The 15,891-nt window shown below is 38.0% G+C and overlaps 1 protein-coding gene across 4 annotated transcripts in view; it reads left to right on the top strand.

Annotated features, from left to right (window-relative positions):
* IL15 (interleukin 15) overlaps positions 1 to 15,891 on the top strand; it is a 54,440-nt gene that overhangs the window by 20,186 nt on the left and 18,363 nt on the right. For all 4 annotated transcript variants that reach the window (XM_009328763.1, XM_009328762.1, XM_009328760.1 and 1 more), the window contains one exon: positions 14,944 to 15,053. In XM_009328763.1, the coding sequence (XP_009327038.1) occupies positions 14,944 to 15,053 (110 nt within the window). The remainder of the gene's footprint in view (positions 1 to 14,943; positions 15,054 to 15,891) is intronic.

The raw sequence follows: 15,891 nt of genomic DNA, 5'->3' as shown, positions 1-15,891 counted from the left end.
TTCACTACTTCCCACCGGCAGGCAGGTGTTCAGCCATCTCCAGGAAAGCAGGGCTCCATCACGCCTAACGGTTACTTGGGAAGACAAACGCCATCACTCCAAACGTCCCCCCCTTCCTTCTTCTTCCCCCAGCTTTATATACCGAGCGTGATGTCCCATGGTATGGAATGTCCCTTTGGCCAGTTGGGGTCAGCTGTCCTGGCTGTGCCCCCTCCCAGCTTCTTGTGCACCTCCAGCCTGCTCAGTCGGTAGAGCATGGGAACCTGAAAAGTCCTTGACTTAGTGTAAGCACTGCTTAGCAACAGCTAAAACATGGGTGTGTTATCATCAACATTGTTCTCATCCTAAATCCAAAACACAGCACTGTACCAGCTACTAGGAGGAAAACTAACTCTATCCCTGCCGAAACCAGGACAGTAAGATACAGCATTGAAAGTGGACTGATGTATAAATGTCGAGAAGGCCAACTCAAGCTCTGTGTTACGCTTAGTAAAAGTGACTTTTCAACAATAAGGTGATCCAACAAGATGGAGGGCTAGTAGTGATGCTCTGTGCTTTCTAGGATCTGAAGGTTTTTGCCAGTACCTTTCCTAATAGCTCAGTGCTCATACCGTATTGAAAGTATAGTAGCATCCAAGAACTGGGACAGACTGATTTATCTCAAAGCAGTTTAAGACATCTGTTTTGTCCTGACTTAAATATCAGCAAGGAAAAAACCCTTCATTTAAATCATGAATCTTAATTTTGATTTCTGTTTATACTTCAACTATTTTGTAAAGAAAGGGTAATTTTCTCTAGTTCACATAACCACTAAAAATTTTTGCAAATGAAAGGAACCTTTACTTTAAACGTACTACTTAGTATTTCTAACCAGAAAAAAACATAACATGCCATATTTCTTAAGCAGTTTTGTAAGTTATACACTCAGATTCTTAACTGTTACAATGTTTTTATCCTATAAGATTGTGAATGATGACTTTTTTGTTTGCTAGTTTGTTTTGTAATTTGCTTAAAACTTTTGTCAGTCTCCATTCCAAAGAAATGAGAATGGAAGTAACATGCTCAAAGAATATTTGAATCTTGTCTTGTATGAGGTAAATGTAAGTAGCTAAACCATTTCTGATATAGAAGAAAAAAGGAGCATTCTCAAAGTAATAGGTTATTCTTTTTGCTCAGTATCCCTCAGATTTTCTGAAGGACAGGGAAGCACCTTTGGAAAAAATATGCTAGGCATTTGAGTAGCATAAATGCCTCACTCTTTTACTGAAACCAATAGAATAAACTGATATTTATCATCCCTTCAACTGACCACAAGTTTGGGTCTATGGGATGCAACTTTGCTATGTGCTCTGAAGAATTCTGTACGTGCCTGCCTTGGTGCAAAAAGTAATCTTGAAAGTATGGTACATTGTCACAGGTATTTAGAATTAGTAAATGATAGCCCTTCCATGCATTTTTTTAATTCATAGTTTGCAACTGAGAGAAAAGAAAGTTTGTTTTCTCTTTTTCAACTAGGCTTCTCAGTTTTGAAATAGCTATTTCAAATGATAAAAATGTTCTCACAGTGCCTGGTGAACTGAAACAAAAAAAAATAGATCAAAACTACAAAGAAATTAAATACTTGCTTTCAGGAAAAGGGTAAATAGCAGTATTTGTTCCATTGTAATGTCTGAAAATGATAAGCATGTTTACTCGAGGTAGTGATATTGTGACTTTTAGAAAACTCAAGCTGACCTAAAAAATGAAAGATACGTTCCCTTAGGTTATACATGCTTGTAAAAGCAGTACTCTTTAGAAAATTACATTATGAAGAGGCCTCATTAATGTAACATTTTGCACTTTTAAACTACTTACCATCATATTTTAAGTTTAGAACTTATCATTGCCTGTCAAAATTTGAAATGTAAGCTGAAAAAAAATATTTACATAGAAGAAACCGATACATAAAATTCTAAAAAATCCATTAAAAAGCAAATACTTATCTATGCTGATAAACAGCAGGGAAAAAAGGCTAGAAAAGTTATAGACTTGAAAACACTAGCCCCAAATCTGACGAGCTTTATCTGCATTCTCCTTTGCTGGAGATTGGAGGATATACCAGGGAGGTATCAGTATACTCTTCCCTTGGCATTCACAGCTGGCTGTGGTTGGAGACATCAGGCCTCGAGGACTTTTGCTTACAGTCAGCTCTGCTATTCCTAAATTCGACGTGCTTCTCTAATACATATCAGGAACATGCACCTAATTTTTAACCCGTAAGGACTATAACCCTTTCTCATCTGCCTATTACAACTTACCCATAAGGTACATACTACCTGGAGACCAGCAGGGGCAAATGAAGAGTCATTATGTGTGACATACTTCTTACAACAGGATTTTCTGCAGGCCTTTGAGTGTACAGAAGCTGTGTAAAGAAGCTTTAATATAAAACAGGTTTTCAACAAGACGATTCCTGCATGGTTACTCTGATGCAAAACTGTTATTGGCTGCCTATATAGGTCTACAACGAAGGTCAGTAATGTCAGTCAGGCTCTGAAAGCAAAAGGTAGAAAACCCAGTGGGAAAAGAGCAGACACAGCAATTTGCAGGCTCAATATCCAAGTGTAAAACAAATAGTACTAAATCTGGCCTAATCAATTTGCAAGAAAGACTTTCTGAGATGGCATACAGCAGGGGTTCTGTAGAGTGGCAGGAATGGATAATTCGCTTTGGAAAAATCAAACAGATGTAAAATTTTGAAAAAAATTAAGAAGAAACTTTTGTTTTCTGGGACTGAAATGTTGCTGGACCTGTTTTTGCAGAAGTGTTGAAAACTTCTAGGTGTGCGTTCTCAGGAGCAGTCGTCTAGTTCAGTAGTTCAAAACTTCAACTTCTGGAGAAGAGAGTTGGAGCAAAGATCAGTGAGCTCAGTTAGAAATGTAGAAGTTCCTGATTTTAGGGAAGGAGAGTGTAAAATTCTTCAGCATACACATTTCAGCCATACTCTCTGCTATGCTGATTATCTAGTTTGCATGTCTTATGGAGAGGTCATGAGGAACATTGGTGAAAGAGCCTATTGCACTATCTTGATCCTTAGAATAAGTGTTTGCATTGATGGCAACTCTGTTTTTGGTTTGGGAGTTGCTGTAATTTTTGAAAGTAGCAAGAGTGTGCTGGTGTGTTCATTCTGACCTGAGACAGGTGTAACACAACCTCATTTTGTTCTGGTTTTGTTCCCTTGTGGAAATAGGTACCCAGTGCTATCAGTTAAGTTTTCAAAAAAAACCATAGAGGAATGCTTACGTGGACAGAGTCAGCTGGTTCCTTGGCCTTTTGAGGTCCCACACTGAAACGTCCAGAGATTTATTATTAATAGCATGAGTCACAGAGGATGCAGTCATAAGACTTCAGTATCAAGCTAAGTCTTAAGGTCTTCAAACATTTAGTCAGGGAAGTTTCAGAAGCCAGGTGGCAGCTTGGGACTCATCTGTGATAATTCATGTGAATTTTCCTTACTGCTTTCGTTTCAGTTGCCTTCTGCCACGTGTCTCTATGTGCAGTATGCACGATGCCTATTTTGGCTTTAAGACCAGAAGGTGCCAGACTGTATGTGAATGGCCGTATTTTTGGTGACTTCTAAATTTGATTCTAGCTTTACCAACCATGTGGACCTTACACGGCATTTGGGTGAATATCTGCCAAAACAAAACTTTGTTAGCTGTTCTTACAAAGACAACAAAGCAAATTAGTTTACAATGTTGTGCTTCCGTTCAGGACAAATAGATACCTTCCTTTGGTAGCAAGCAAGCAGTAAGCAGTCCTGGTGGGAGAGCAAAGAAAAGCCTATATAAGACAGCAGGGCTACACTGCCTTCAGCAAACCAAGTCTTGTTCAGCCAAACAGTATGACACACAGTTATTAATAACTTTGTTTTTTTTTTTTTTAAAGAAGGAGAGACTATGTTTGTGAGGCAGATCAAACACTGTATCAGCCCTTGCTTAGAATGACATAGAACTAATTTCTAGCTTTACCATTCGAAAATTATGAAAAAAAAACTTGCTTGAAAAAAAGGCTATGGGGAAATATTATCTTTAGCGTCTCCTCCTCTTATGCCTTCCCACAAGGTGGATGTGGGAAGATGTTTACTAGACCAGTTCCCTACAGCTGAGTCAGGCGTTTATTTCAGTGGGAGCTGCTGAAAGCAGGCCATTTTGAAAATGGGACTTTTTTTTATTTTTTTGATTGATTGATGTTGATCTGAAGATGTGCACTTTCCAATTTGCAAGAAGTATTAATTTTTCTGGCAGGCTGCATTATCTCCCAAAATGTTCCTTTTACTTAGCAGACTAATCATAATTCTGTAAATAATGTATATATACATATATATGAATTTAATAGAATTGATTGACTTTTTGCAGTGTGGTCGTGGGTTAAACTTACAATGTGTATTTCATCTCTTACAGTTTATCTTGCGTCTTGTATGAGAGTATGGGAAACATTTATTATCACTTAATTACTGTCAACAAAGTGAGTTGCTTTTGGCTTAACATCTTGTATGTTAAATCAATGAAGTAAGCAATCTCAGAGTGCAGACCTGTAATTTTATCCAAGAGTTTACTCCTTGTCAGTAATATTGTTCCACACAGCTTTATAATATAAAGACACCCATGGATTTATTTGTGCTTTACAGTATTGCCAGTTATTTTATATACAAATGCTTTTAACATCCCTGTGAAGTACTTTTTTCAATCTTTTTAAAAACACTTTTGTTTAAACGAATGTACTTGCTAGTAGACTCATCTTACCCTGTCTGAAGGAAAATTTGAAGTTTTCTGGATGAGTGCTGTGCTGCACTGTTAAGAGCTATGACTACCGTTTATTCTTTTTTAAGAGCTATAATACAGGAACCAGCTTAATATAATTTAGTATTGCTTCAGCTCTCATTACTTTGCACACACACAACCTCTTCCATTCCTCTATACATTCTGGGTTTGGCTGCCAAGAAATGAAGGAAAACTATCACCCATGCAAACCGAAGAAACCTCAAATAATGACAACTACTGTATTGCACTCACCACTTGCATACGTACAGAAGAAGTGGTTCAGTGGGCAATCTCACAATTTGTTACATTCCACAAAAATACATTCAAAATTTACATGAAAGGGGGAGGCTTCTGTAGCACACACTAGAGCTTTTCCAATAATCAATTTTCCTGTATTCTAAGGCAAGAACCTAAGGATGATCGTTCAGTTGCTACAAGTCTTACTGCATTGTTATTTATAAGTGATTTAGAGTAATACAAAGCAGAAATAATTTCCTTTCCAAATTTGTTTGCCTTTCCAATACAGAAATATGAAACAAATCTATGGTAGAGATATTTTGTTCTTCTTTCTTTGAATCCTGATACTAATTTTTTCTGCCTATTGATCTGTTTACAATATTACTTTTGGAAGTTTGTGTGCTGCTTTCCTCGGTTGTTCAATAAATCTGTTTTTCACAGGTTAACATTTTGGTCAAATTCTCAACAACTCTGGAAATGGAAATAACTTCATTGGTTTCAGTAAAGCTATGGCAATTGACACACATTAGGATTTCATTCTGCTCTTTAAAGAAGAACAAAAGCACAAGAAAATGTAGAGTATTTCAAACTACATCCTGCCTGTTTACTTCAGGATTCAGTAAATTCCAGTAAAAGTATCGCTGTAAGAGAGGGTCATAGATTATAATTTTCCTTTTTTAAAAAAGCTCTGAAAATACTGCCTTACTTTACCATTTTGAGAACTGCATTTGCTATTTTTAGTCTTCTATCTATTACAAGTGTGTTACAGATCTCTATTAGCATATGATATTATTCACAGTCTCTGAGCTGAGTATTTTGCTAAGACTGAGATATTATTTGTCCAGCAGTTGCTCCTGTAGTAACTAATGGGCTCAGGATTTCCAACTTCTATGCATCAGTATGACATCCTTTATATTTTTTACTGTTTAAGTTTCTGTGCTTCGCACTGTTTTAGATGATAACATCCTACCCCTAAACGCACAAAAATTTTATCCCTAATTGTATTTTCATTTCCTGTTGGATATTTGTTGCCATGGCAGAAAAATACCACAAATAATATTTGCAGGAAGTGCCTAACAGCATATATAGATCAGGACACATTTTGCTAAACAAACTTCAGTGCGGACTAGTTATGGCTCTTTTTTTTTGTGTTTTCTTAATGTCCTTAACATTTTGAATCTCCTGTGACTCAACTGCTTACTAATCTGGGAGAGTATACTCTGAAAGGCCTTTACACTAATTATTGCATATTGCATCCTGAGGGGGGTCGTTTGGGGAGAAATGGCTAAAGCCAACCATCTGTGCCCTACAAATGAGTTTTTTGCTGTGTACTTCTTCTTTACTTTGCTGACTATGCCTTTAACTCATTGATTTTGCCACTACCAAAACTTGGGGCTTCTCTATTTATCAGTCACAGTGTTTGTTCAGCAAACCTAGCATTAATGTCATATATGCTTGCATCGGGACAACATTAAGTTGATCTTTCATGATTTAATAAGTGATTGATGCCTTGAAAAGACTGGCATTACACGGAAGGATGTAAAAAGAAAGAAGCATGTATTAGCTTTCTTTTCTGGCTGGATTTTGCCAGCTGGCAAAAAATGCTTAAGAGAGATCCTGAACTGACAGGCAAGGGGTAAGTCTAATCTATGGAGTAAGCAATGTATTTGATGTCCTGGTCTCTCAATCATGTAAATAGGGACCTGGCACCCTTATTTCAACAAGAGCTATTAATGGAAGGGGCCTGTGGTCATGGAGTATGCATTGTTCTGAGACTGTGACTGACAAATTAGTGACAGCAGACGGACTAAAAGGAAAGCTCTTAATTTATAATATTCATACTTATATTCAACCAGTAATATTTATCCCTAAATACTGCAGCCCTTCTGTTGGGTTTCACTGCTACTGTGACTGTAAGGTTCTTTGGAAAGGTATAAAATAATTCTTTGTACCAAGGGCTGTTGTGGTTTAACCCGGCAGGCAGCTAAACACCACACAGCCGTTTGCTCACTCCTGCCCGTCCCAGTGATTCTCTCTGGGGGAGAGAATCGGAAAAAAAAAGTAAAATTCATGGGTTGAGATAAAGACAGTTTAATAGGACAGAAAAGGAAGGCAAAATAATAATAATAATAATGATGATGATGATGATGATAGAATATACAAAGTAAGTGATGTACAATGCAATTGCTCACCACCCACCAACCGATGCCCAGCTAGTCCCCAAGCAGCGGTCACCACCCCCCGGCCAACTCCCCCCAGTTTTCTGTACTGAGCATGACGTCCCATGGTATGGAATGTCCCTTTGGCCAGTTTGGGTCAGCTGTCCTGGCTGTGCCCCCTCCCAGCTTCTCGCTGGCGAGCTGTCCTGGCTGTGCCCCCTCCCAGCTTCTCGCTGGCGTGAGGGCATGAGGAGCTGAAAAGTCCTTGACTAGCATAAGCACTGTTTAGCAACAGCTAAAACATCGGTGTGTTATCAACATTATTCTCATCCTAAATCCAAAACACAGCACTGTACCAGCTACTAGGGAGAAAATTAACTCTATCCCAGCCGAAACCAGGACAAGGACAAACTTCCTCTCAGGCCTATAGCCAAGTATAGGACACATCTTCATCAGGCAATGGTATGAGCCCCAGGTCTCAAGCGTGTTTTGCAAAAAAAGGTCAAAGGAAATATTTAACTTCTTACATTTCAAATTCTGATATTTAAGGTATTGAGTGGAACAGCAATCACTGTGACTTTTTGGCAAAACTTTCAAACAGGCATTGCAAACTTTACTTTCTGGCATAAATGCCAGTTAGCAAGAGCATATAGGAGAAGGAACTTCTACTGGATGACTGTCAAAAGCAAATCAACAAGTATTTAAGCAAACCAAGAACACATAAATGCATAAGTGATTAAACTGAAAGAGTTTCCTGCCATGCTGATTACTGAGAATACTCTTTTGAAAGTCAACACTACTCACATACAAGCAGAATAAGCTAGGTAGAATAGTATTCCACAGGAGAGTTGCCACTATACAATAAAAACAAGGAAAGCTGTAGTTCTTCGGGGGGGAGGGGGATGAAAGGGAAGTAATCAAATAGGAATAATATTTAAAGAATGCCCAATTTGAAAATGGCAGCTGCAAAAATGCTTTAGCCTGCCTAACTCTAGCTGAATACAAAACTTCTGAAAAAGCACTTTAGTTTTGTGGAATAAAAGCTTGAAGACATAACAATCTGAGGCATGTTATGGCTGTCATCCAGACAAGCATTCAGGCATGAGGTTCAGTTTAACACTCAGTAATTCCACTGACTTCCTTTCTGGATCAGTAGGTACAAGCTACATGGAAACATGGAAAGCTCGCTCTTTGCCTTCAAACCTTGAGGAGGAGAGCTGCTGGTAACACCTGGTGGAGCTTGAGGGCTGATTTCCTAGGCTTCTATGCAAAGATGGGTAGGAAGGGAGAAGAGGAATTAAAACAGCTGTGGAATCATAATGGATTCAGGCACCGTGATAGCAAAGAAGCAACCTTTTAATGGTTGCTGCATCAAATGGTCTTCAGAACAGAATTTGCAGAGCTGTGGAATATGTTTCTTCGATAGATGGGAATAGTTTGTAGAAATTGGGAAAGGATTTAAGGCCCTGGTACTAGATCCGTCATAGAAAAATATTACTTTCTGTTGATATTGGTAAAACACAAATGAAATTACTCTCAAGGTGTGTTTAGAGGGCTGCACCTATAGGGAGCATCTGTTACAGAGTTTCTTATTGTCTCAGAGTACATTAATGTGGTTCTCTGTTTTTATCTCTGAGTTCTATCCCATCAGAATAAATACATTCTGACACTAATTCATATGCAAGGGTTTTTCTGTTTGTTTGTTCGCCTTTGGTAGTTCCCTTTAAATTGTCTAGCGGAACTTGGGAGTGAAAGAGCAGTGAGGTCCTTCAGTGAGTCTGCTCCTTTGACTTGCAGTGTTTTCCAGTATTTACTCCACAACAAGGCACTAAGAACATGTCTTTCCTCTAAAACTTACTCATGATCCATGAAAATTTGATTTCAGAATTACTTATTTAGGGGCTCAATACTGATACATCTATCTAGTTCAGAAGTATTGCTTGCTTTATGGGCTCCATTCCTTCTTTAGTCACTTCCATTAATTTATGAAATCTTTACTCTCCATGGCTTCTCTCCTGGAAAAAAAAAAAAAAAAAGCTTCTTTTTTACAAGACTAGGATACAAATGGGAAAACCATCTGGTTTTCTTCCCAATCTTATAGATTCTGACATTAAAAATGCTCTCTCTGCTTCTGAGCATAGAGAAGGAGCTCAAATATTATGTACAAAACACAACCTTAAATAGATGCAGCACTCTAGTTGTGTAGCTACTTGATGATTTGTCCCCTTGAAAGGGAGTGCCCTAGCACAAGAGGACAGAACAATTAATTAGTGGAGACAACAAACAGAACAGCAGAATAAGAGCTGTAAGATGAGATTTTGTTGGGCGAGGAGGCAGAATTCTCTAAAGGAGGCTATAATTATTGTGGCAAAGGAGACACTGATGGAGAAGAATTGCAGAAACAATACAAATGAATGGGTGTAGAACTCAGCTCTGCACAATGTAGACAGTACTTGAATATGGATCTGAAAAAAACACTTTATGCCTGAGATGTTGCTCAATAAAACATCCAAGGACTAGAGAGAGCTGGAGGTGATGGTACAATTTTAGAGGGAAATTTGTAGCAGTAACAGCGAAAAGAAGAGAATATTTACAGCCCTTGTTGCACAAGAAGTAAAAGAGAAAGAGTTGAGGATGCACAACTGTAGAACAGGGCAGAAGTAGAGACTGACTAAAATAGGATAAATAATGTGCAAGAAGAGGTATATTGCACTAGAGAATGAAGATGAGAAATGGGCAGAAACAAAACATTACGTGGCAACAAATAAGGGAAGACCAACACATCATACACACAAAAAAGAGAGGGAAACCAGGAAGCCAAGGATGAACAAAAATGGAATACAGGGTGTCGCAAGAGAGAACAGTCTGAGGAGAATGATTTGCTTACAGGAGTAAGGAATGGAAGGTGATGCACCTATCAGCACCGTTGAGACTAGCTGGAAAGCCCAGAGGGAAAAGGAGAAAGGACTGATCAAGAAAAAAGCTGTGTGCTAGAGGTCAGGAAGTTAGGGATAAATTGAGAGTAACCCAAAATTAAGCATGTTAGACTTCGGGGTTTTTGGGGGTTTTTTTTGAGGGGGAGCATTTTTTGCAAATAGTGAAAGATTCTTCAGACATTCCAGGATTCTGAAAGAAATGGACATAAAGTTCTGGCAGGGGAACTTATTATTGAAGGATGAGCCACCGGTGTGATACAGTCACGAAGAAAACACTGGCACTAGCCATTTCCCTATTTCCCATGGAAGATGAAAATATTAGCACCAGTTTCTAAATCCTTCATGAGATCTCAGTATCTTGTATGCTTCTGGTCACTTGTTTTCAAGAAAAATGAAGCAGATGAGGACTGCTAGGAAGATCACGGAAATGGAGGCAAATGACTTCAAGAGATTGCATAGTGTAATCATAGTGGGTTGACCCTGGCTGGCAGCTAAGCTGCCACCCAATTGCTTGCTTGCTCCCTGCCCCAGCCAGACAGGAGAGAGACCTGGAAGGGTAAAAGTGAGAAAAACTCAGGGATTGAGATAAAGGCAGTTTAATAAGTAAAGGAAAAAAGATACCACCACCCCCCCGAGTAATGCAAAAGCAAACACTCGCCACCTCCCACCAGCAGACCAATGCCCATCCAGTCTCCGAGCGATGGTTACCTTTGAAAAACTCCCCTCCTCCTTTTAATGCTGAGTACGATGTTATATGGTATGATGTATCTTTTTGCTCAGTTTGGGTCAGCTGTCCTGGCCATGTTGTCTCTCAACGTCTTGTGCACCCCCAGCCTACTCGCTGGGGGTGGTAGGGGAGAGCAGAGTGAGAAAAAGAGAAGGCCTTGCAAGCACTGTTCAGCAATAGCTAAAACATTGGTGAGTTATCCACACTGTTTTAGTCACAAATCTAAAACATAGCACCATACCAGCTACTACAAAGAAAATTAACTCCATCTTGACCAGACCTAGTACAATAGTCTAGCAAAATAGAGGCTGAGAGAAGACTGCTGTCTACTTACTTATCAAATAGAGATCCCAGTGAAGGAAAGAGCTGTTTTAGACTGAAGAACAGTATTGAAAGCATATGCACACGTAAACAAGAAGTGGTCAAGGACTTGTAGGTTCAGGATCTAAATTCTGTAGCTAAGAATAAAAATACAGTTCAAAATAAGCAATAAAATGTAGCGGACCTTTGCAGATAAAACCAACTTGCACAGGAACTAAATTTTCCTAGTTATAAATATCACATCTCAAGGATTCACTGAGAAATTTATAAGCAAGTCTTAATAAAGAAGTTTAGATATATGGTATATAGGCAAACCCATGTAATTTTAGCTTTCAGTACTTTCCTTCACATTTAACTTAAATATTGTAAAGATCTATCAATATTTTCTTTTGACTTCTAGTTTTTGTGATAGCCAAACCAGCAAAATCAGTGACTGTTTCTGCCTTGTTAAAGAAAAGATTTGTCATTTGCTTATACATTTGCTTCTTTAAAGAGGAAAGAGTACTACTGTGGCTTCAATTTTACTCAGTGGTAGCTGCTCTTGAAGTGCTTCATTTTAACTTCGTTATAAGAAAACAGCATTCCTTTTCCAAACAGATTATTATGCATATCATAAGTCTCAATTGCATTTTGGAATAACATATATTCGCTTACAAAGGCTTCAATTCTTAACCTAGAGTTGCAGGTTATCAGGACACAAGGTACAGATAAAAATATGTATGTATTTAAATATGAGCTGCTCCCTTGTCCAAAGTTCAAGCTTCCATAAAACAAGAGTAAGTATCAGAGACGTAATGAAGACAGAGAGGAATTGGTTAACGATTAAACAGCATAAGAAATGAAAAACTGACACTAGCCAAAGGAAATTTTTAAATGACAGCAACGTGTGTTCAAGGCAGGAGAATAATTTGTCAAAGCATGTAAGTGAACTAACATTCCTTGGGTTGTTAAATAATAGTTTGGATGAAATAATTAAGAAATTCAGTTAGAAAATTGCCCCGAATTGCTGAAAGGAATATGTTAGGTGATCTACTGGACGTTAAGAACCTCTTTCTCTATAAACAAATGGAATGCCCTTTAGAATATGCGTGTTCTCTATTACTTCTAAAAACTAAGCTTTTATTTTAAATTAGCAATGATTATTTCATTACAATAAAAATTACATACCATATTTAAGAAAATCAAAGATCAAGACAACTTCATTAATCATTAAGAACACAGTGTTCCATTGTCATCACAGTGAACAATTATTAAAAAAAGGAAACAAATGACAACTAATGATAACCCTGGCCCATTATTCATTAGGTACTGTAATGTATTATTTTCCTCACCTTGAACACTTTGTTCTACAGCATAAATTTGACAATGCATTTGGACTGGAACTCCCTCTCAAATCAGCTTTTTAAGGCCCTGTAATAGTAATTACGAAACACAAAGCTAGTAAGTCGTTTTATAGAATAGCTAAAGGGGGCTTATAAAAAAAGATGGCGGCAAACTTTTTAGCAAGGCCTGTTGTGACAGGACAAGGGGGAATGGCTTTAAACTAAAGGGAGGTAGATTTAGACTAGATATAAGGAAGAAATTTTTTACACTGAGGGTGGTGAAGCACTGGCACAGGTTGCCCAGAGAGGTGGTGGATGCCCCATCCCTGGAAACATTCAAGGTCAGGCTGGACGGGGCTCTGAGCAACCTGCTCTAGTTGAAGATGTCCCTGCCCACGGCGGGGGGGTTGGACTAGATGACCTTTAGAGGTCCCTTCCAACCCAAACTATTCTATGATTCTATGATTCTATAAGTGCTTATGGACCCAACATAAATCTTTCATATTTTCATTTGTAGCCACCTCATCTCATTTGATAAAAACTGGCTTGTAAGAAGATGATAAAAATGTTTACCTACTGTAAAATGTTTCCAAAGCATTTTAAATAATTTTAAAAAATTTAAACATGGGATTAAAACATGTTTTCTTCAGCTGTATCCAACAAATCAGATTTTAAATGTCTTTAAAGGTACTTTGAGTTTCCCCATAAGGTTACTTTTGAACTTCAGTTAAATAAAAGAAAAAAGTCGAAAACCAAAATAGAATATTTTTTAAGGATTAGCAAATCAAATCAAAACAGTTAGTATGCAGATTTAAAAAACAAACAAACAAACAAACACCACGACAGATTTCAGATCAAACAATATTAACTGTGGAAAGGTTACAGCCTTTCTGTCATACTGTAACAAAATGATTTAGCTCTTTTGACCATAGCCAAGCAGTTAATATTTCTTTCCCATTAAATTCTTGTATGTTTGGAAAATATTTATTATATTTATATATACAATATTTTGGTTTTAATACTCACATATTTTCGATTTCCATTTGTTGTGGAAACAGTAACAGGTTGAGCTTTGTTTTTAGACACACTTTGGGTAACAATAACACAGCATGTTCCATACTGAAATAGTTCAGAAGATGGATGAGATATTACTTGCTCTGGCCTTACTTTAATTTGGATTATCTATTTATCATTCATTTACATACTTCTTATTTAACAGGTTTTGGACACACACAGGTGATAAAAGGGACTGGCACTGCTTTCCATTATTGAGTGTGGAATTTATGTAGTGATTAGGTTACTACGCTATTTTGGCTGTATCTTTGGGTTTTGGAAACAAAATAATTGCAATGTATTAAAACATTTTCCATTGAAGAGAGTAACAAATATTTGTTACAAATACTCTTCAGAAGTCCCCTGTACATGTAAGTATCACTCTCCTGGCTTTGCCAGTAGATGCTTTAAAAACAGGTGGCTTTCGGCAAGCTAGCTGCAAACCTGACAAGGTATGGATTGACCTCCCAGTTTCATATTTTTACCACTGCACTTTACAGTGCTAGCTCTTGTTTTATTATGTTCTCTGGTCCATTTTTAAATATTCGCTTGCAAGTTAGTATGTAAATAAACTACTGCTAAAGAAATGTCATTTGAGTCAGTTAATATAAAAGTGTTGCACATATGATAGGAAATAAAACCTTGGATCAGAAGCACAGTTGCAGATAATTATCCCAGCTCTGTGAAGGAACTATCAGCTTAAATCAAAAGGCTTGTGCCTTTGGAACAAAGACTCCCAGGCTGTGCATAGTGAAACGTTTGCTGATGGTCAATGCACAGCTCTCACCTCCTCCTTATTTCCAGTTGCCAGACTCCACTGACAGAATTCTTAAATGCATCACTTCCCACTATTAGATGTACGTACACTATGTAAAGAAGTATCAATATATACTAATCTAAATACTATATCTAAATACTATATTTAAGATCTGTACACATAACTATAGCATTTGATGTATTCGATGCAGAGTTTTGTATATATGCAACCACACTATCGTAGGTAATGTTATAGTTGTAGGTAATTAATAGAATTTGGGTGGCAAAAGGTAGCCAGGAGAAAGATCTCCAGGACAGAAAACAAAACAAAAGTTCTTTATATTGTCCCTGCATTAAATTGCAGTCTGCAGTACGAACAGATAAATAAATAGGGAGCCCAGGATGAGTTCAGATTTTTGCAATGTGTCTTCGGCATCTGATTTTCTACCAACTGTTTGTAAAGTGACTATATATTTCTGCAAGCTACAAATCAGTTGGTCTTTCAATCCACACACAACAGGTAGTCTTGTCTTGATTGGATGTCTTGTCAAATTGGTTAATTAAGTCAGTACTAAAGCAAAATTCTGTGAAATTAGATTGTGACAAGCTATCATCTTGGTTGTCTTTCAGAAAAAACACCTGAAAAGTATTTGTCTGCAATATCAGCTGTATCTTCTTCTGAACAGCCATTTCTTTTGCCTTTTAAAGAATGAGATGGGACTAATCATCTTCTTCCTATGGTAACTACAAAGTCAATGTTAATTAGATAGTAAATATAAATTATTTGTTTTTACTATTACAGCTGTTACTTGTCTCCAGTTGCTTTAGAGAATGGATCCTCTCCTGCCATGATATGCAATCCCCCATTGCTTCATAGGCCACGGTGCCTTACTTTATTCTGTCTTTAACTAGGTTCAGTCTGGTCAAGAATGCATCTTGGCCCTAATCTCTGTGATAACCCTGAAGTTGTTGGAATTGTTGCATTTAAAGGCCTCCATCAGTTGCCATATGTCTTTGCAATGAAAAAACCACCACATGTGAACATTTTTAAATATGTGTGTTGGATTATGTGTATGAGACGCCTCCTTCCATTCTTGCTTCAGTCTTCTGTCTTAGAAAACTGGCCCTGCTTCTAGGGCCTACACACGCCACTTGTTTTCTCCTTGTCCCCCTTCAGTCAAATCTCTTTGCTAAGGTCTGTGTGGTGGGTTGACCCCGGCTGGATGCCAGGTGGCCACCAAAGCTACCTATCACTCCGATCCTCAGCTGGACAGGGGAGAGAGAATATAATGAAAGGCTCATGGGTCGAGGTAAGGACAGGGAGAGATCATTCACCAATTACCCTCACGGGCAAAACAGACTCAACTTGGGGAAATTAGTTTAATTTATTACCAATCAAATCAGAGTAGGGTAATGAGAAAATAAAACCTAAATCTTAAACACCTTCCCCCCACCCCTCCCTTCTTCCTGGGCTCAACTTCACTCCTGATTTTCTCTACCTCCTCCCCACCAGCGGTGCAGGGGGACAGGGAATGGGGGTTGCGGTCAGTTCATCACACGTTGTCTCTGCTGCTCCTT

Source organism: Pygoscelis adeliae, unplaced genomic scaffold, assembly GCF_000699105.1.
Source record: "Pygoscelis adeliae isolate BGI_AS28 unplaced genomic scaffold, ASM69910v1 Scaffold66, whole genome shotgun sequence".
Classification (NCBI taxonomy): domain Eukaryota; kingdom Metazoa; phylum Chordata; class Aves; order Sphenisciformes; family Spheniscidae; genus Pygoscelis; species Pygoscelis adeliae.
This window is presented reverse-complemented; position numbering and strand designations above follow the sequence as displayed.